Genomic DNA, 21,783 nt, shown 5'->3' on the forward strand with positions numbered 1-21,783 from the left:
AGAGCCACATCTACAGTGGCTCTGGAGCCATTTCCAGAGCACTTCCAGAAATAGATCTTGGGCCAATTTTAGAGCCCCTTCCCAGACTGGGACTAGCATCATGTCTTAGGTCTTTTCCAGAGCCGGACCTAGGTTCAATTGCCCAGGCATTTACTGGAGATGATTTAGAACATGTTCTGGAGCCTTTTCCCATAGAGCTTTCTGGAAGTCTTTGTAAAGGCCTTTCCTAGAGCTGCTCCAGAGGTGTTTCTCTCACAATTCCTTTCTAGAGCTGAATGTAGAGCCCATTTCTGGAGAGCATCCCTACAGCTGGGTCTAGGACAATTGTACAGGTCATTGGTGAAGCTGGAACCATTTCTAGTGTCTTTTTAAAGCTGGCTCCATAATTTTCTGAGATGGACCTAGAGTCTGAGCTGGATCTGGAGCCATTTTCTAAAACCTGACCAGGTCTAAAACGACCTGGAGTCGTTCTCTAGAATGCCTTTTCCTGTAGAGTCCTGCAAACTGAAATAGCTCTCCAATCGAGAACTCACTTTGAGAATAATGTGAATACTACACATTATGTAGTGTCTAACAGACTAAAACACAGTATTTTGAAAAGCTGAATTAACCTATGAACTCTCTGCATCCTTGCTATTCAAGGGAATATTTAGGAAAAAAATCTCCACAGTCAGCTTCCATGCAGAAATTGAAATACTTACCACATGCAGATTACACACACACACACATTATTTCTCTTAATTACACATCTGCTATTAAAAATATGAACCCTGTTTTAAGAGTGGCACCTTCAGCAGGCAAAACTGACATGGATCACCAGGAAATACTCACCTTCAGAAATGGCTAGATGTAAAACAAAGATCTCCCAAATCATCATTTCTCATCCATTTGTACAGTATCTAAACACACACCAAACATGCAGTGCACAAGAGGCATTACAGAAATACAAAAGGACAGATGGTCACAGAGTACAAAGGAGTGCAAAGAGGATGATGAATATTTTAAACCGCAAACAGATCAAAATAGCAGCTAGATTTAAATGTGCACATCACACCTGCTATTACAAGAAGTAACACTTTCAATACAGAAAAGGTGTATTAGGCATTCAGATTCCACTTCCAAATCTGTATGCAAAGCCATGCTTTTCAAGGAAGTTGGCATAATTTTTGGATTCTTGAAGTTTGGTTGGTTTAGTAAAATTTAACTTTCTTTGTGGATTTATCATAAACCAAGTTTCATGCTATAGTTTGAAGAGCATAAAACATAAAAGTTAATAACTTCTAAATAAAAAAGAGAATGCATGTGTTACATATTCAATGCCTGGCTCAGAATGAAAATTACCTTTCTACTAAGGAATACAAACACATCCATAGGATTTTACTAGTACATCATTTTTACCCACAAAATTTAGATAGGTAGGTCTAAATAGAAAATATGTGAAAAATACTTTTTTACACAAATGGCATGTAGTGATCAAAATAAATTAGTGTAACAGTGTTCCATACTAGCCCTTGTCAGAGTTTCAAACAAGTACGCCAGGACATTTTCTTCACTTACGTACCAAACATTAGTTTGGTACGATAGGTATCTTTTAGGAATACTCTCTTTTCCTCTCTCCTTCTGCTCTCAGTGCCATCATTGATGCTATTTATATAGCACATCTCAGTTCACTACTATAATTTTCTTCAGCACAAAAAAAAAAACCAAAAATTGGAAGGTTAGGAAAGGCTCTTTCACGTATTCAGGGCAAGCATGGATTCAAACCACTCATCAAGCACCCTGAACACTCAAGTGACACTGCAGTTAGTGGCACTATGGCAGAAAATAAATTTAAGAATGAAGTGATTTATGAATTTAAGGAGAGTTCACATCCCACTTGGCACTGCCATTTCTGTTCGCTGGAAATCAAAGGCAAGCCAGCAAGGGCTCTAAAGAGCATTAGAGTTCTACAGATTAAGTAATACCTAGAAATCAGTGGTAACTTCTTGTCTGTAGGATGGAACTCAAGGCCAAGGGGATGCCTGTTCTCCTGTATTGTAACAGCAGCTAAGAACAACTCCATATTCCAACAAATATCATACGTATCGTAATGTTGTAATCTATTTTTAATCTTGTAAAATTGTTGTAAATCTTATTTTAAATGTATTAAATCAAATGTAAGGCTAAGCTGTGAGGGTGTCTCTAAATCTCCAAGTCTTCAGTAGAAGAAATGAACACGTGCAACAAAATACCAAACCTGGCATTGCTTTCCCCACAACTTATTTTTAAAAACAGAAAAATCTCAAAACAGTAACAATTCAAGCCATGCAAGAGAATAGGGAAATATTTAGTTAACTGTTACCACAGCATACCTTCACACAACAGGAAGAAAACTAATTGTTGCTTATGTCCTTCTTCATAAGTGTCGGGGAAAGGAGCTGTGAAAACCTAATCCTCTAATGATTTCAGTTGGAAGGCTAGTCACACAGCAACGTTAGGTAACAGTATCAAAAGAAGAAATTAATTACACTATCCTAGTTTATCTGTCCTGCTCCTTCTCATTTTATTTGTCTGACATGGCTGTGACGTGAGAGCTAGGCCCTTAGTTTTGCAACAATTTACACATTTGTCCCTGAATAAAACAAAGCCAACACGACTGTATAAAGATACAGGGTACGTCTTGAAGGAAGAGATTAAATTTAAAAATCAGCAACAAGCAACGTGGTTTTAGCACTATCTCTTTGCTTTAAAATATCTGCTTTGGTAAAGTGATTCTACAGGAAGGGAAAACAATGCGTTCCCTGGTTTCCTGTGTGCAACAGCAATCTATCACAGATAAATGACTTATAATTCAAAAAACACATTGTAAACCACTTATCAGATAAAAACACTCTTGTAACATAGTTATCATATCAGCAACTGGAAATTTTGTTTTATTGCCTGATTTCCAGGAATATAATAAAGCATGATAATTCTTTTCAAATCTAATGCACCACGTGGCAAAGCTGTAAATGGGGCTGTGCACACAATCAGCAGTCTGATGACGCCACCAACTACGGTGTCAGGCTGCTTTCTACGCGAGAAAAATTTTTCTGTCGGCTAACAAGGATGGCACTGCTTGCCTAAGATCGCCAGAACGATATCACTTGTTGTATAACTAAAAGCTAATGCATACAATTATAACTATTTTCTTTTAGTAGTCAAATGTTAGCAGGATCTTTTCTTTAATTATCAGAAAATATCTTTACCATAAACTGAGTTTCCTAAGCTCAAGCGTGTTAGAAACCAGGAAATGGCTAAGGAAGTGGAGTTGTAACCTCAGTAAAGGAGCTTTGTAAGAAGAAAGCTTTGCAAAACACTACAGTTTTAAACCACATTATACCGCTACAACTGACCCACTTTAGATCTTGGCTGAAGCCTGGAGTACATAAACCAACAAAAGCTGTGACAACCTCCCACTGGTAAGTATATTAAATTGATACTTGATTATTGATAATATATCATCTTGCTGGTGCAGGTTGTCCACAGCAGTACACAGCTCTACAATACAGGAAGCACTAAACACTTCGTGTCAAGGTAACCTAGCCATACTCTTTGTGTAAGACACATCTTGAAGCATCCATGAGAAATATTTTGCAACATGACTGGTAAACACAAGTAACACTTCAATTACTTCACGGATATTTGAGCAAAAGCAAAGCTGAGCTTTTACAAAAGGACACTTGTCTATAACTATAGGAGAGAATATCTGCGCAGGTGCACCACCCATCTCTGTGTGCAAATGATGTTCCTCCCTGCTGGAATATTATAGAATAAGGAGATTAGTGCCTTGTTTAATGAATATTTTGGCAAGCATGGTGAACGTGATGTCAGACAGATACAGGCACTAGAATCACACAGTTCAATCAAAAGAGCAAACACTGGTAGGATGACATAAGAATCTCAAGTGCATGCAAAAAAGCCATCACTGAGAAGCTTGAGTAAATGCAGAGGCCATCTTACAAGTAGCAGTAGCATACACAATGTTAACCTCAACTGCTTACCCCACTAAGTACACCAAGAACCAGGTTAAGTACGAAAAATGAGCCAAGGATGATAAGACTAACAAAATAGATCCATGGCCATTCACATCCTATTGCATCATTTACCTGTAAAATGTAAGGAAATAAGTTATGATTCAGTCATTCATTAAACAGCAGAGTCATTTTTGCAGCTGCCAGATCACGTAGGTTTCAACACTGAAAGTTTATGGCTTATTCAGTTCTTAAAAAAAAAATACAATCAATGAACATCTGTTAATTTCTTTACTTACCCAATATATTGTAAAATGCGATGCTTTAGAAGATGCATTAAAATAATATTTAAGTGCAAGAGAATTATTAGTCCTTTTTATAATTTTGCCACAAGTATGGACATGAAGTACATATGCTGGTACATCTAAACTCCAATTTTGGTATTTGTATGTTATTTATGATGGCTACGGAAAACTGTTTCTGTTCTAATTAGAGTAGGAAGAAATAGAGATTTATTAAAAGTTGTCATCACAACTGAAGTCTCACCTGTGTAAGGTAACCTGTGTGTTCATGGCAACTGAATTCAGGACTCTGCCTTCATGATGAAAAAAGGTGTATGCTTACCCGCTCAATACACCAAGAACAAGATTTAGTACGAAAAATGACCCAAAGATGACGAGACTGACAAAATACACCCATGGCAATTCAAATCCCATAGCATCATTCATCTGCAAGAAATAAGATGATCTTATAGAGTAGATCACTATAGTAACAGTAATGAAGAGTCAGAGAAAACGAGAATTTAATCATTCAGGTGAGATAGCATTTTATGCATTCCTTCAGTATTCAAAGCACAACATTACAAGAAAGAAGGCACTGGCCACATTCACTTTGCGTTTCTAATACATGCTCTAAAACAAAATACTGAGTGACCCTAGTATTCAGATAAAAAAAATATTACGAACATAAATGGAGCACTTCAATAGTTCTGTTCTTAAATGCCTAGAACATGAACTAAATTTCAGATCTCACTAAAGTTATGCTTACAAAGTATATTGAAATATTAGGATTTTAGCTCATATATATCCTAGTTACATGAATGATCCTTTGAGAAAAGAAACAGTAATATGTATCTCAACAATACAAGCAATATTATTTTTCTGTAACACAGAATGTCAATATTTTTTTTCCTGAAATACTACGGTTGGATGCAGTCAGACATTAAAATTAATTCAAAAAGAATAAATGAGAATGAATTTCTGTAAAAACATGAACACAATTTTATGAAAATGAAAAACTGAAATCAAATTTTAGAAACCTAGTGGAAACATGGAAATATTCCAGAAACACTTATGAACGAAATTATCAAGATCAAGGTTAAATGCTTAAAAAGTTGTTACTGATTTTTTTTTTTTTAAAGTATGGTTGAAATAACTGAGCTTTAAATACACTCTTTATAGATTCACACAAGCTTTTCTATAAAGACCTTTTCCACTGTCTATTCTTAGCAAGCTCATCATACCCATGAGAAGATGGACTTAAACATACCCATGGAAATCTAAAAGGGCCTATTCAGAAAAAGAGATATTTTAAAACACAGGGAAATTGTTTTTGTGTGTAGCATCCAGGTGCAAAAAGACATTTTGGTAAGTTACAAAAATAATTCTGTCTTGGAACTTCTTGGAAACATCTCTGTGGGAGAAGAATTATTCTGGCTTTTTTTGTTTATACTGACAAGCTTGCATTAGATTCTTCTTAAGATGCTTTTTAGCCACGAAAATTCAGCAGATAATGAAAATTGTGTGAGCATTTGAGACTGGATATGGTATTGTAGAACAATCCTTGGGAAAACCTTTTTCCTCTTCTGTGAATGCTGTTGTGTTTGTTGATTCTGAAATTTGTGATTAGGCTACGAGCTCTACTGTAGTCAAGTTTGACTCCCATCATTAACATCTCTGTTGAATAGGCATATTAAACATGGGAATAAATGTTCTTCAAACTGTACTACTTAATTTTACTTTTTTTCTGTCTTTTAAAAATGTATCTTAATCTCAGTTTCTGCAAGGTGGCCCTCCAGATGGTCAGATATAGGCCACACGCATTAAGTCTTTGCAGGTTAAGGCCCATAGGCACTTTTCTTCAGTGTGATCTGTAATAATGCCACTTTATACTAACTAAAGTAAACAAACTTCCGAAGTAACCAAGAATATTAGTTTACAGAACTTCTTCATGCATCCTTTAAAATAATCTCTCTATGTATCATCTTTTAAAATGCTTTCGTAATTGAACTGAGGTACTGAAAAGTAACTTAAAATTACAGAGACTTGTTAAGAATAAAAAAGGAAACTGCAAAATATATATTTTATTTGGATTTTTTCATTTTAATTTCACTAAAACTATATTTTGGAGAAATTAAAATGGAGAAGGGTTACAGCCATTCAGAAAGGCTGGAATCATTACCTTCAATTTTAAATATCCCAAGTTTCCATAGTCCAATGCTGCAACAGTATATTCATATGGAAAATTAAGTCTTTCATAACGCTGCCATTACACTGACCTACTTATACTTCGGTCTCTGTGCAAGACGTTCAGCAATACTCGGCATCTCGGGTGCCTATGCTGAGGAGATCAACTGTGGTTTGTTTGTTGTTTTTCATCATGCATGCCCATTCCCTCAGAGCAAGTCCCTATATTTGAGAAGTCTTAACAATTGAAGACACTCAGGTATTTAGTAAAATACCTTACTGCCCAGACTGAATTTCTGTTTTGTCCCAGTGTTTGTACCTTCTTTCAATTGGAGGCATCTGGCCTTAAGGTTTAGGAATGAAATTTACTCAATGTTTTTTTTAAAACGCATATTCATTACTTTAAAATTGAGTTTGATTCATAGAAATGAATCATATGATACAGGCAAAGTGTTTTTCTAACAATAGCTGCTAGGAGCAAACATTTTGGTTAAATTTCAAATACACATGAAAGCGTTTTGCATCTCACCAAACTGTACCATCAGCAAACAGTTGTTTGCAAGTCACCAGACTTCAGAGTGAAGGCATAAATTCATCTGGTGTTGATGCCAATATTTCCTGCTACAAATCTTTTTGAAAAACCTGAAAGATTAATATTTGCAACTTTACTTTGAGAAAAAAGAACTCTGGGAATCACTGCAATCCAACCTGATACACTCTTTGACTCACGAAGAGAACATACTCAAGAAGCCAGGCATTGCGCTAACTTAGCAACCCAGAAGCAAAGCTGAAACTTCCATGCTCTGTCATAAAGGCTCTAGCAGCATAGGTAACTCTCATTAGCATTTCCTTCATTCACTTTATAGTGCATAACATATCAAAAATTTCTTCTTATTTATGCAGTTTGATTTTGAGCCCAATGTTTTAGGCTAATCTATCTAGGACTAATGCCTTGTGATGTAAAAATTGGAAACTGCAGCTAACCAGTGCTAGAAGAAATGCTTTGGTTTGGGCAGATGCTGAACTAATTCAAAAGCATTCCTTACTCAAGAACCCTTAAACTAGTAGAACATTGGCACTATTCTATGATGAATTCCTTAAAGCAACAGCCTGAAACTGCATCTACTCAGGAATTTACCATTTAGTTCTAGAGACAATTAAACTCTATTCAATATACATCGTATTTCCTATTCATGAAGTAATATTTCTGATTACATTAATACCAGAGATGAAAGTATAAAAAGAAGTCCTTTCCTTTTATAAAACTTCGCTGCACATTTCATGCATGCCAAGTGGCATTTTCCATAACTTTCAATTAAAAAAAGATTAAAGGAGTCAGTTTGCCTTCTGATTAAAATTGAGGCAGAACGTGTTAATATATGAGCACTGGAAACTCTCCATCCTCGGAAACAAGGTACTTTCAGTTGAAAGGATTAATGCTGACTTCATACCCAAAGTGCAGAATAAAAGTTCTGAAGACAAAAATTCCGGATGCATTGGAAGTTGCAACTAAGAAACAAACAATAAAAGCCCCTGAATTATGCTAAAGTAACACCAAGAAATCTAGGAGATATCACATCTCAAATCCTCAGCAAAAAGTCTTGCAAGACTCCCACCCTCTGTGGCTCAGGGATATACTACACCAAAGGTGTCATTCAATGGCTCTCAATGGACTTGTCCCATTTCTTTTTGAGTCCATGAAGCTTTTAGCATCTGTAACGCTCAATGCGAAGACAGCCCAAGTACCATCCTTCTTGCCCTTCTTTGTGCCTTTTTCCAGGATCTAGTCTTACTGATTGGATTTCAGTTCTAATTAGTTTGTCCATCACGTCAACCAGACGACAGATAAGATGATGGCTGATACAAAGTATTTTTCATATCACTTAATTTGTTTCACCGTAACAGGAGATGTGTACTACTCAGACAAGAGTTTAAAAATGTGCGTTCACCAGAGATGCTGCTTTTGGCTATGCTCTGGCACTTCCACTGCCTTCATATAGATGTTAAATTAGATTGTGATTTTGAAACAGCTTTGAAAAGAATTTTGAATTGCACTCTGAAGCTCTTCTGATCCCTTTCATGAGTGACGCAGTAACTAACAGTTCAAAAGTCCTTGTAAAAGGTCTGATGCTACCAGATCTAGAGATAAGTTATTCTATGCAAGGTAAATTGGTGGAGAATAACTAATTTGTACATTTGGCTCTTTATATTTACGTGTATATGTTTGTGAATGTATGACTGCAAAGTCTTAAAGAATTATCTTGAGCTGACAGGGCAAACTTGGTACAGTCTGAAACTGCCATCATCTGGCATTTGGAGTGAATTATTTGTTCACTGTGCTGTAGTTGGAGCCAACTATCATTACAATGCAGTGTAAACGATCAGAGGCCAAGACTCTAAAGTGAAACAGGGAGAAAGCTAAATTTACAGCAGACATAACCATTAGTATTACACAGCAGCAGATGGCACACTCCAATTTCATCAATTAGAAATCATTAAAATGTCTCATTTATCCCTATCTGTGGTAATTGAGAGTAGAAGCCTCATATGCATTTGAATGCAGATCAGGTCTTACTTTTCTGTACGCCTGGTACTGGTTTTACCGAAAATTGTTGCAAGCTCTTTGCATGTATCAGTATAAGCTCTAACTGGGAATAATGATAAAGCAATGCAGTAACGCCACTAATTCTGCGTTTGTACTGTTACAGATATAATGAGCTGATGCCGAAACCTATTTTTAATTATTTGCCACAATGTTTCAAACTCGTTTAATTTCTTACGTTTCTTAGTTTCCTTTAGGCTTCAATTTCACCTTTTTCTTCTTATAACATTCCAATAGACACATAACCGGTGGGTTTATTTATTGTTACATGTAATACACCTAATCATCTTAAAAATTATTAACGCTGACAAACTCAGTGTCCTGACAGGTGTAAAAATCCTTCAGAAAACAGTATTTTGTGAAATGGGACTAATCCTGCATTCTTTGAAGCACACAATGTAGGTTCACAAAACCTCAGATCACAGATTATTTATTCTACTCATTTTAGAGCATGCAGACAGCTTTTCAAAGCCTTCTAGCTTCAAAGGTTGTTTCCTGGGATATTCTAGGCTAAAGTGGAGACAACTTAAAGCTGACTTAAAACAGGCTGTGCTTGAAGCATAGTAGACTCCAGGCTGGCTTGTAAAAGCATGTAATTTTATCTTCAGTCTTCTCTGGGTTCTGGAATCAAAGCACAGATTTCCCTGGCATTCTCCTGGTTGCCCAGACTCAGTTTGTTATATTGCCCACACAGAAACGAGTCAAGAAATACACCGGTAGGATGTGAGCTCAGAGACTACTGCTTTGTTAAGCATTTCAGCTCAGCAACAACTGGAAAATCAACGTTTCATGGCTAGGGCATTAAGGTAGGCTAAAGAGAAATATATCCCTTGAAGAAGTGAAAAATTGATACGGTACCTAGAGAGCCTCATAATTACCTAATCATCTCTAAATTTGGCCCCCATCTTCTGTATGTAAGCCATGCTATGAAGTTGCATATAGGACACATAGAAGTGACCGTCTCAAGTTAAACCTCAACTTGTAAAACAGTGCCTCAGTTTCATTAATTTGCTTTGATCTGAACAGATCTCAGCTTCTACCTTGTGTTATTTTTATCCATTGTTAGCTAATGAAGTGTATTATTTAGGTAGTCACATAAAGCATTTATTCTTCCAAGCTGATTGCTTATAAATTTTTTTCTAGTATTGAATAGAAATTAGTCAGATGGAGGTCTTTTTTTTCCATTCATATTTATTTTGCGTCTAATGCTATTTTAGCTAATTACTGTTAGTGGCATTTCATTAATCAGCTTACTCTCTTTAACTAGGGAAAAAATATAATCAAATAATTGTTCCAAGGAAGCCTAGATGTCAAATGTGACTGCTAAGACATTATTTTCTCTTTTTCAAGTAGCTAAGCAGGTTGAATCTGCAAAGCAGAGGGACACTATCGTAACAAAATGAAGAGTACTGCCTCTACAAGTAGTAACCCAGAGAAGGTATTCTATTAGATTGTGGGAGGACTCTGACAGATTTAACTCTCTATTTCAAGTATAATAAAATGGAAGTGTTCGAGTCCTTCCTTCATTGGTTGCAGCATGTTAACTTAGGATTAACAATTTGTTAGTGCTTCTACCTATTTATCTATATTGCCCAAACTAATTTCACATAAGAAATTTATCGATTTCTCAAGGTAGATCTGAACATACCTACTAAACTCTTATCCTGGGACAGTCTGGGAACTAGGATGACTTTAAAAGCATTGTTTGCTTCTGGTAGCAAAGTTTTGGAACAAACTCTAGCTATTCAACTAGCGGAGTTCTTAGCACTACCTAAAGTCTAGCTTACTTCTAGTCCAGTTTTTGTCCATTTTATTTAAACTTTCTGGGGAGAAATAGTATGTTCTTTTGAGTATTTGCAATGACCTATGACAAGAAATTAGTTCCACGCTTTGACTGCAGTGCAGGTCAGCAGTCACCTAAGACACTAGATATCTTGTCAAAGCTAATCAAGTTCAGGTCATGGGAAAGATATTTCCCTGTGAGGTAGTTTAAAATCCTCTTCAGCTGGGTTCTTTGTGTTAAGATGCTCATTTGAAAAAAATTGTTTTATACAATCATCCTTTTCAATGCTAATTCAACTTTTAATATGTATATTCCTTGGCTTGGTATGTTTGCAAGTCTGAATTTGATAATTCTTTCTTCTTTCTGAGGTTTTTAATTTATTGGCAGTTTAAATCTTGTCTCTTTGTGATCTAAAATTGGTTGATTTGGAGCTTTTATATCTAGAGGATATAAAAAAGTAATTAGTCCAAATCATTACCTAAAAGGTCAGGGGGTTAAGCTAGATCTTAACGTGAAATAGGATTCAAGTAATTAACACACAATTCAAAAAATCCTGGCTCCTAAGCATGATTTATGCAGTATATTAATACTGTCATCCAAAATTTCTATCACTCTTTCTCCAGCTGGATATCATGCGTTAAATTTTGGGCTATTAGTCCAAAGGCCGGGTGCACTGTGCATCCAGCACATCAGTGCCTTTGGGATGAGCTGCCTTGTTTCACTGAAGAGTCTCCCTTAGATGACCTGTGAGTGGGTCTGAGAAGAGCATTAAGCTATCCTTAGTACAGAACACACAAAGGCAGAAATATTTTCTAGAATTCTTCTAGCATATTCCCTCACAATTTTTAATTGTTTGCTGATGTACAAAAGGAAAAAAGCTGTCAAGTATCTTTTTGACTTCTCTCAGACTGTAAGCTGAAATTCATTGCTGACAAGTATTGTTTGGATGCAAGACATGTCTTCCACTTCTGCAGCTGTAATGTGACTTAAATCACCCAAAGTAGTAGTTTCCCATTGGTTTATTAAATAATTCATTTCAAAGTTCTAGAGTATTTGGCTAATTTGACTGTTGGTCACATTTTTTAAAAAGAATTTTTTAGAGATTCCTGCTCAGCACTCTGATGACAGTTTTGCTAATACTTCAAACACTTTGCAACTTTTTGTTTATGGACTGATAATACATTTTGTGCCTGAGCCAAGGGTTTCCTTGTGAGATATATTTGAAAAATATTTGCTTGTGGTTAGGAAAAGTCTTTGCTGCACATCAGCTGGTTTCAAGTACATTGTATCCCCTTATAATACTTCTGAGCAGGCTGTCCTTCAAGATTCTTGAACTAGGAACATTATAAAAAGTGGCATGATGAGAAGATTATCAGAGTTCCTGATCATCTGATTGACATTCTGAAAAATCAATAGATTGCTTTGGTTTATTATTGTATTTATTTTCTTTTCTACACACAGGTTCACCTGGGAGTTATATTCATTCTTTCAAATTCTCATTCAGTTAGAAAACAAATATCTAATGATTTTCTACCTTTTAGTTTATGCTCAATTAAGTCATCTTGTACTACTGGAAAGCTAGTGAGGAAGCCACAGCTCTTGTACTTGGTTATGGAAATACATTCAAAGAAATCCTGATACAGTCTTTTCCATCTCGATATGTTACTTCCAGTAACATTAACGCAACAGCTGTGTAGCCACTTGCATGCTAGTCATATGCAAAAGGCCAGCGCAGCCTAAACAGACTATGTTACAGAAATCATCGATTTTCTTCAAACGGTCTAAGACCCTTCACGGAGTATATTGGCACACGTAAAGCTTCATTTCTAAAGTAAGAAACAGATTTCTAAGTGCACTTTTCTTGTTATAAAAGCAGAGGAATTATGAATCAAGTATTCTTCTGATGATAACATGTTGCTATCAAACAGTAGTAAAGGCACAGTTTAAGAAGTTGATGTGTTAGTAAAGGGTATGTTAAAAAAACTGACACCCCTTTCCTTAAACCTTATGCAAGTTTTAGATATATTTTAGGTTGCTTAGACATTACAGGTCATGAATAATGTATTTTAAACATGAATCCCTGAAAGAATATCTTTTTAACATATCAGTAGGTGTATTAACAGGCAAAACCATATAAGACATCAATCTATCATTATTCAGCAATTTCAGCTTGAGTGCTTCAATCTCAAAAATCTCCAAGATCAATCTGAATAGTGCTAGCTAGGTGTCAGAGAACTGAGGAGCTGTTAATATTTGAGCTAGTAAGGCAACGTCTGTCCATAAAGTTGACTTAGTGAAATTCAGTAGCCACTAATACAGCTGCTCCCCGCATCGAATCAACTGTTCTGGCAACCCATCACACAGTAGTTTGTTTCCCAGAGGCCCTGCCCACCTCTCATTCAAGTTACAGTAGCGTCAGTGTAGATTATTCAAGTGTAGTAACTCAAGATAACTTCACTATGGTGAAAATAAGAAGAATTAAACATGATAATTTTGGTACTCATGGGAAAATTGAGGGGTTTACTGGCAAGTACCACTGCTCATTATGTGTGTTCCTACGTATCAAGTGAAACAGCTAAAAATAAAAAGCAATTGACAAAATGCACATTTGCCATTAATAGACTATAAATCTAGAAGTTTGAAAGACATGGAAGAAAATCCAGAGCCAGATATGCAAATGCATGCTCAGATTTCTTAATTCTTTAGTGCTTGCTAGAATAAACCAAAAATGAGGTAAAGAATACTATGCTCTCAGCTTTAGATGTGAGCCAGAGCATTAAAAGCTTGGGCACACAGAGGCTGCCACTTTGCCAATAACAAGAACTGTACTGGGATCCAAACTAACAGCATAAGCCTTCAGCTAGGGCTAGAGAGCAAACGGAAAGGACTGTGACTGGGAATAAACACAGTCGTGATAGAAATGGAGGAGAGGTACAGATGTGCAGCCCCAAACCTATTACACAATTTGGCAACACATATGCTGCAGTGGCTGGTGAAAACAAGGACACTACCCCTTAACCTCTATAGTCAAGTCTAGCATTCGGCACTGAGGAGTCACTTTTTTGTGCATGAAACACGTAAAACATGCTATCCAGCGAGTTACACGTAAGTCAGAGAGAGAAAAGTAGCCGGATGAAAACACTCTAAAAAATAATAGGACATATGGGATTCAGATGCAACTAGTGAGCAGCAGGATATCCACACGAGTCACCAGGATCTGAAGGGTGCCTAGCAGTAACGGGATCAAGTCTTCAATCTATAATAGATATGCACAAGAGAAAATCATTACTGATGCTTGGAGAATTTTAAGTGGAGTTTACTGTTGTTAACCAGGTGACAACATGCTGTGCTAGTGGGTGTTGTTGGAAGTTGTCATTTTCAGCTGCCATTCTCGCTAACAGAATGCCGCATAACACGATGCAAAATATTGCACGTATTTCACCCACTCAGATTACACCTGTTAGCGAGATAAACCTACAGAGTTAATTCTACTGTTCACACAGTGACCAAATGGAAATCAGAATTCTGTGCAGTTTCTAGTATCTGTGGTTTTGGTTTTACTTGTTCATGTTTTGTATAGAGCTCATCCAGTCTGTGTATCATCAACAGATTTTTAAGTAAAAAGCAACCCACAAACCCCATGCACCTCTAGCTAAAACATTTTCCTTAGATTCTTTGGACATTTTTATTACAATCTGGTATACTAATGTTTTCACAACTTGCAATTAAAATAAAACCTTTTCCCATTTTTAGCCAGCAATTGCTAAATCTACCTCAGCTTACTCCAGGGATAGAATTAAAACATATAAACTGTTATTTCTCTTGTCCTCAGCAAGTAATTTCAGCTTGAAAATGGGTAATTTCTTGTCCTACAGATGGAAAGAATACAGATCTACAATTTAATTGTATAAATGTTGGTTAAGACAGATTCCAAAACCACTTGAATATCTGACACTGATTATATTTTACCAGGTCAATAATATTTCCTTCTCTAACAATCTCAGTATCATTTGTAAGAAAGTGAAAACTGTCATCTGTATACTTGTAAATGTCTTCTACTTTGGGAACTCATTATAGAGAAATAAATAAAATAACTTATGTTTGTAGTTTTGAACTTTTTGATTTTGTAATTTTCTTATGCCTTGTATTTTGTCTGATCATTACAATGTTCAGCATCCTCTTTTAATGGTTTTACTTTTTTTGTGCTGTCAATGGAGACTCTACAAAGATTTCTTAAGATGCATCAGATCAATTAGCTCATTAATTCTTAGGGGAAAAAACATTTAATACTGAGCCACTTATCTTAAATTTTTTTTATATCTTTTGCAACAATCATATTCTAAATACAGTACCTCCCCGAAGTTTTTAGTTTTCTTTGGAAAAACTGGTGACAGTTGGAGGAATTATCAGGTTCTGAAATGTGGGCATACTTTTGCCTTGAAAGATGTTAAGTGTGTATTTTTTTGCAAAGAATCATGCAAACCTTCCCTTTTCTTTCAGGATAGATAAAAATAACTGTCATCATCACAAACACACATACTAATTCTACAGTCACACAGTCTCTTTGAGAAAATTAGGAACAGTTGGAGCACAAAACTCAAAGAGGTGATAAACCTACACTATGAGAAACAATACTTTAGCCTATATGTAGCTATACATCATTGTTAGACTCTTTAATATCGAAGGTTTGCATGTTCACAGCCAATTTTGTATCTCTGACGACAGACAGTGGAAGTTGAGATTCATATTTTGTCAAATTGTTTTTTGTCTTTCAATCCTAAAAGCATGTCAGTCTACCATCTCGATTATCTTTAACAGTGACATCACCTTAAAAACATCTCCATAATCTATATTCTAGTATCACAGATTTTATCTGAGACTACACTCTTGCATTATGTTTTTTAGCAACAGCATATTTCACCTTGATTTGCAACAAATGACCACATAAAATTAAGTGCTCATTCGCTGGGTAATACTACACCCTTAATTGCATCCAATACTCCACAACAGATGTGCTGTTAGTAAATAGTCGCGCTTGGGCAGACAAACTTAAAGAAATTCAAAATGTGAGCTTCTGTGAGCAACATAACCTAGAGCACAGCTCCAGAAAGATACATCTTGAGATAGCTCATCCATTTTTAACAGCTCACTAAGAGTGATCCTTACTAGCAATCAGTTTTCTTCCTTCATAAAGGTTTTCCAATATTTGAATTGTTAGAAATATATTTGTTATAAGGTCCTAATTGCTGCAAAGACTTACTGCTGAGTACCAAGTAGTACAGAATATTCTCATTGATTTTCAGTACCTATGGTAGATAGATTCTGTGATAGACTTCTGTTCACAAAAGAACATAATGGCTTTAGAATGGAATGGGGTTAGGCCGAGAAATGTCTACCAGTATATTTAGGTGACCATAGTCCTTTAAAAATCTTTGTGTTCTTTTTCCTTCATTCTCATTTGTAAGATCAGGACTAAATATATCTTCAGTTTCCCAGTCCTTGTCCAGCTGTCTGTTTATGTTGTAAGTTTGTGGAGGCTCCATACCTGATGCTAGAGCAGCATTTAAAGTTGGGGACTTACACAATTAGGTTTTTGAATATCTTTTACTGCTTCTACAGAGACAATGTCAGGCTCACGGCTCTTTATTTTCTTGTTGTCTGAATGGTTAAAAAATGGTTTGCACTTCTCATGGCAAGCAATGACGGTTGAGAGCTTGCTTTCTTTTAATTTATGTGAATATTTGAAATATTTTGCAGAAACACTGCAAAAAGAGAGCTCTTAAGCTTAATCAGAAAAGACATACTGAAAAACTGCAGGCTTGCACGAAAAAATTCTAGTCCAAAGGACGTAAATGTAATATTACATTTATCCAAATGGAACAGGCAAAAAAAACCCTCAAATAAGTAATGAATAAATTTGTTTCTAAAATGTATTTTAGCCTGAGGAGTCCAGTAAGATGCTGTGACTGGAAGAAATATGCAGCTGAGCTTGTCTCCTGCAAAACTTACCAAGATTTCCCACTGACGGTATTGTAAAACACAGTTTATTTCTCTGTTGAACATTGAAGCTTGTTTAAAAGTAAACAAAGCTCAGTGATTTATGAACTTACCCAGTATAACACATCAGTCCATCCTTCCATGGTTATACATTGGAACACAGTCAACATCGCAAACGCAAAATTATCAAAGTTGGTTATGCCTCCGTTTGGTCCAACCCATCCACCCTTACATTCAGTGCCATTCATGACACACTGACGTCCATTCCCTGAGAACGCACAAGGTGCTGGATCTTCTTCAACTAGGATATCTGAAAATTGACCAAAAAAATCAGAACATTCAGTTCTCAAACTTTTGTGAGTTAACTCTTTGCATGAAGAAATATCAGCCCTGTTGGAAGGTAAATCCAGATATCAACCTGAGAAATGCCAAGAAAGCCGGCGGAAGCTTTGGAGCTTTCAATGTCTCTCGCATTTGGGACCCACAGCCTTAAAACAGGCTAATCAAAACTGAATGGATAAACGAGCTCAAGTAATTAAGCAGTGGAAAGAAGTATGTAATAACATACTAATTTTTTTTCTTCATTGCTGTTTCTTCACTTTGTGCCACTTCATACTAAGACATCAACCACCAAGGAAAGCAATCTGGACTAATTCCTACGTATAGTCTATTTCGTTACTTAGCTGATAGAAAAGTACCCTTAACCATCAGATACTCCCTCCTGACTTTTCACTCCTTCAAAATTCTCCCATAACAAACACTTTCACCTCATTTCACTTGGACAGAGCAACACTCTTCTTTCCTTACTCATTTCAGAACTGTAGTTCTTACCACACTGTCACAATCCTGAAGGAAAGACACTGCCACACAGTGAACTCAGGAGAGTATATCTTCCCTGGAATAGGACTAGCTAGCTCTTTAGTAATTAGTGATTAGAAAAAACTATTGAGTTGTCCCTTGTGGATAGTCACCCGTACTATTCTCACTACAGATATTTCGGTTACAAATTTCAGAAATGAAAACGTATTTATCAGAGCATGTTCTAGTCTCTTAACTAGCCTGCATTGTTGCTGGTTTTTAAGTTTAATCCACCCCTCCTAAAATTTTGAACCACACTGAAAACTGGGGTTACAACAGTTTCAGTTGGCTCCTGTTCTATTTCAAACTGAAATCCCACAAACCTGAAAGAAAACCAAATTAATCCCTTGTTTTAGTCAACAGTTTCATGACTTACCTGAATCAATAAGAAAACAAGATTTGTGCATTTTTCCAATAAAAAGTTCCAATCCTATAATAGCATAGATTATGATTACAAATAATACCAAAAGGGCAATATGGAGGAGGGGACCATGGCTTTTATAATGGAGTTCAGGACAACTTGTAAACCTAAAGAAAAAGAGGATACAAGATAAGAACAAGACTTCCATGCCTTGCCTTAACAAATTTTCTATAATCATTATTAGAAATTAAAGACACAGGCAAGCAGAGTCAATCAGTTTCAAAAAAATTTCTACTGCCCAGAGCCACAAAATGTTTCTGTAACACAAAATACTTCCCAAGAATCTAAAACTTTGCATCAAAGCCTAATTATTTCCTCTGTTATGCTCGAAATGTGTCATAAGAATTTATGGCTTTTTATAAAGAAAGGGCACGTAGTCAGAGTGTGGCTGTAGGTCATTTTATACAACCTTTAAAAAGTTCTGTGCTACAACCACAACTTTCTGGCAAGTCCTAAGAAAAAGTATGCTCAGTCAATTGCAGAACTGTATTTCTGGCCTGGAAAAATTAAATATAGTTACCTGGAAAAACACATTTTTACTCTGAACAAACTTACTTTTTCATCGTTTATCCCTCACATCACTTTCAGAACTACTTCATTTTCTTTGCTCCTTAATTAAATATTTAGCTAAATTTTGGTCTTACCAAAAGAAGCAAATCCCAGACTAATGAAGCTGCCACTGTACCAATGAGAACAAAATATGGCTCATTTTTATTTTAATGGTCTTCCTTTCTGACATTTTGTAAGACTGCTTCTTTCTTCACTGAAGTTCTTTTGCTAAATATATACCATCACAATCATTTCCATGTAACAGACTATGATATAATAAACACAGTATTAGGATTCCTCTTTTGAATGTCTTGGAAAGAGCTGTATTGTAAGCTACAAACTTCTTATTCAGCCCAAATAGCTGAATAATAATAATTAATAATAATGTATTACAAGAAAAGAGGAAAGATTATCAGAAAACTCAATCGGTTTCTTTAAATAACATTGTTCTACTTTTTAAGTTTCCTGATTTATCTGTTAGCTCTACTGAGATAAACAGAAGGCATTTGTGTGCATTGGAGGGGGCAGGAAATATGAAATGTGTAATGTGCTTTGGCATACACTTACCAACATATAAAATATTTTAGGACCACCTACACTTTCAGATCTGCAGGGGTTTGGAATAAATAAAAAACACACTGATTTTTTTTTCCTGGTGTATTTGCATTTTAACATGCAATTTAATTTTATATAAAGCTTCTAAAAAGGAAGTGTATTCCCCTGTCTGCTTCTTGAACTGCGTAAGAAGATCATACACTGAATGAATTCACAATCATTTGATCAACCTGAAATAGGGTAACATTTATCTCAAAACTCACTTTGTATACATAACCAGATAACAAAATAATCAACTTTATATTTGTCTGGAACAAGAAAGTTAAATAAGCAGATCAGTTACAGCATTCATTCCACCAGAATTAAATAGGAAAAGAGCTTACTGGGCACTCCTGATACAAGCCGGAGAGGTCGCAATACACGAAAGGCTCTTAGGGCTTTGACATCAAAGCCACCAGGTTTGCCACCTGAGTGGCTGCCACCTTCTGTTTCTTTGGTTAATTGTTCCAATATTACACTAAATAATCTAGAAAATGAGATGAAGGGTAACGTCATCACCATCCATTCACCATGCAATCAAAGGTATTAGGAAATTACTTAAATTGTAGATAATTCTGAAAAGGTCTTCAACTGTCAAAACACGAGGTATACTTACACATTAAGTCATGACAGGAAGAGTTATGAAGCGCAAGAGTTTCTAATCCCTCCAGAGAGCATCGAATAAATTAGCATTCTGCTTGTACACACAATCTGCTATTTTTAAATAAATGAAGCTACTTTGCTGTTTCTTTGTCCAAACGTTTTAGCTGTAAGGTTTGGAGAATTAGTCTTCTCTTTAGAACATGAAACAGATAATCATGAGAAACCATCTGTTCTCATTTTGGTGGAATATATGAACTCCAAGAGAGACTGCAGTTCAATACTCTAAATCTGGTCAGCAAAGACCCAATATATGAAAAATAATTAAGAGTCCAACACGTAGTAATACCTAAAAAGATTTGTTTCTTACATACATCTTTGAGAATAAAAGTGCGCCCAGATGACTCATTTGTTATATTGTATTTTTCCACTGCAAAAGTGAGCTCGTCATTCATTAGAACAGTTTGGAAGATGAGTTTTATTTTTTTCTTTCTAGCAGCAAATCAAAGTGATGCAAGTGGTTGAAGTGCAAAGTTATCTCAGCTTTCAGATGCATGGTTTTCTAGACTGTGGCTAGATCATGCAAACAATTTCATCCTTTGCACAGAGTCTGTAGTTCAGTACTTGCAAAACTGAACTTCTCCTGAAAGGATTATCAAGTCTATAATAGAGTTTCATAATCCTGAAAAATGTTTCACACTTGTAAAGGACTCCTGAAATGTGCAGGTTTTTGGTTTTGTCAAGAAAAGTTTTCACAACTCTTTCATGCTAGACAGTTGCTAGAAATCATGCAATATTTAATAGGTTGCCCAAAATAGGATATCAAAGACTTTCTCTTCCTCTAGTAAGCAATTGACCTGTATCATTCAATACTCATCCCTATTCTGCTTCATTCCCCTCCAGAGTGAAACCCAGCCACAAAGACTGATCTAAGAATGATCTTAGAATGAACAGCAGCAACCTACATACTGCTATAGCCATATAAATCCAGACATTTAATACTTCAGGTCTTGATTCAGCCCTATAATTTAATAGAAATGTAATTTCAAGAAAATGAGCCATCTGAATGATTTCAGAGTGACTATTCATGCTTTAAAGGCAGACATGATAAAACAGACTTCTGAATCAAGTCCTGCATTAAGAGGAGCTGTTCTCAGCCCGTCAGTCCATACATCATTCCGAAAATTAAAGGGCTACAGGCATAGGAAGGTGCTATGAAAGCTTTCTCTACCAGGACCTTATTCTTTCACAGAAGTCAATGGAAATTAAGTGGCATAGCATGGAACCAAGTAGTAGACTGCTCTGAAAGTAATTCATACTCTGACTGGTTTCAGAGAGAAGTGACAAAGACAGGAGAAAACATCACAGTCACAGCTATATCTACAGCCCTGTTATTTCATGTCTACCTTATAATGTCATTTAGGTGTAAAACCATTGATCTCCTTTACTACTTTTAAAATTTCCATTTATTTTCCTGTACAGTTTACCAAAGTTTAAATGCCAGATTTGATGTTGTGGAAAAAAAAAGTCTCTATATATGCTTCCTTTTTGCTAGTAGAGATTTCTTTTGGTACAATTAAGATTAGGCATTTGGACTGCTACAGTTTCTGCTGAGAAAGCATATAAAGCAAAACTTTGTCTAATACGTTCAATATAGGACATCATGGCAACTCTTTCAAAGCTATTAAAATACCTAATGAAATTTCACAATGAAACTAGTGAAATAAAATCAGATCCAGAAGTGATTCCATATCCATTGTGGGTTATATATGAAAATCAATTTTTCACTGGGCTTTTAAGTATTAATTAAATAAATGGACTCATGCTTGCTTCCTTGGTTATGTGGATTGTATTCTTTTTAAAAGAAGAAACAAAAATATTGCTCATAGAGGGCAAGAACAAAAACATTGCTCAGAGTTTTG

General features: G+C 35.8%; 1 protein-coding gene across 1 annotated transcript in view; it reads right to left on the reverse strand.

Annotated features, from left to right (window-relative positions):
- The window catches only part of CACNA1D (calcium voltage-gated channel subunit alpha1 D), a 184,124-nt gene that overhangs the window by 97,720 nt on the left and 64,621 nt on the right, over positions 1-21,783 (reverse strand). Inside the window, 5 exon segments of the mRNA XM_086619049.1 lie at positions 4,023-4,127; positions 16,953-17,149; positions 18,074-18,187; positions 18,190-18,225; positions 19,606-19,748. Of these exon segments, the coding sequence (XP_086475175.1) occupies positions 4,023-4,127; positions 16,953-17,149; positions 18,074-18,187; positions 18,190-18,225; positions 19,606-19,748 (595 nt within the window).

Source organism: Tauraco erythrolophus, chromosome 12 (assembly GCF_009769465.1).
Source record: "Tauraco erythrolophus isolate bTauEry1 chromosome 12, bTauEry1.pri, whole genome shotgun sequence".
NCBI classification, from domain to species: Eukaryota; Metazoa; Chordata; class Aves; order Musophagiformes; family Musophagidae; genus Tauraco; species Tauraco erythrolophus.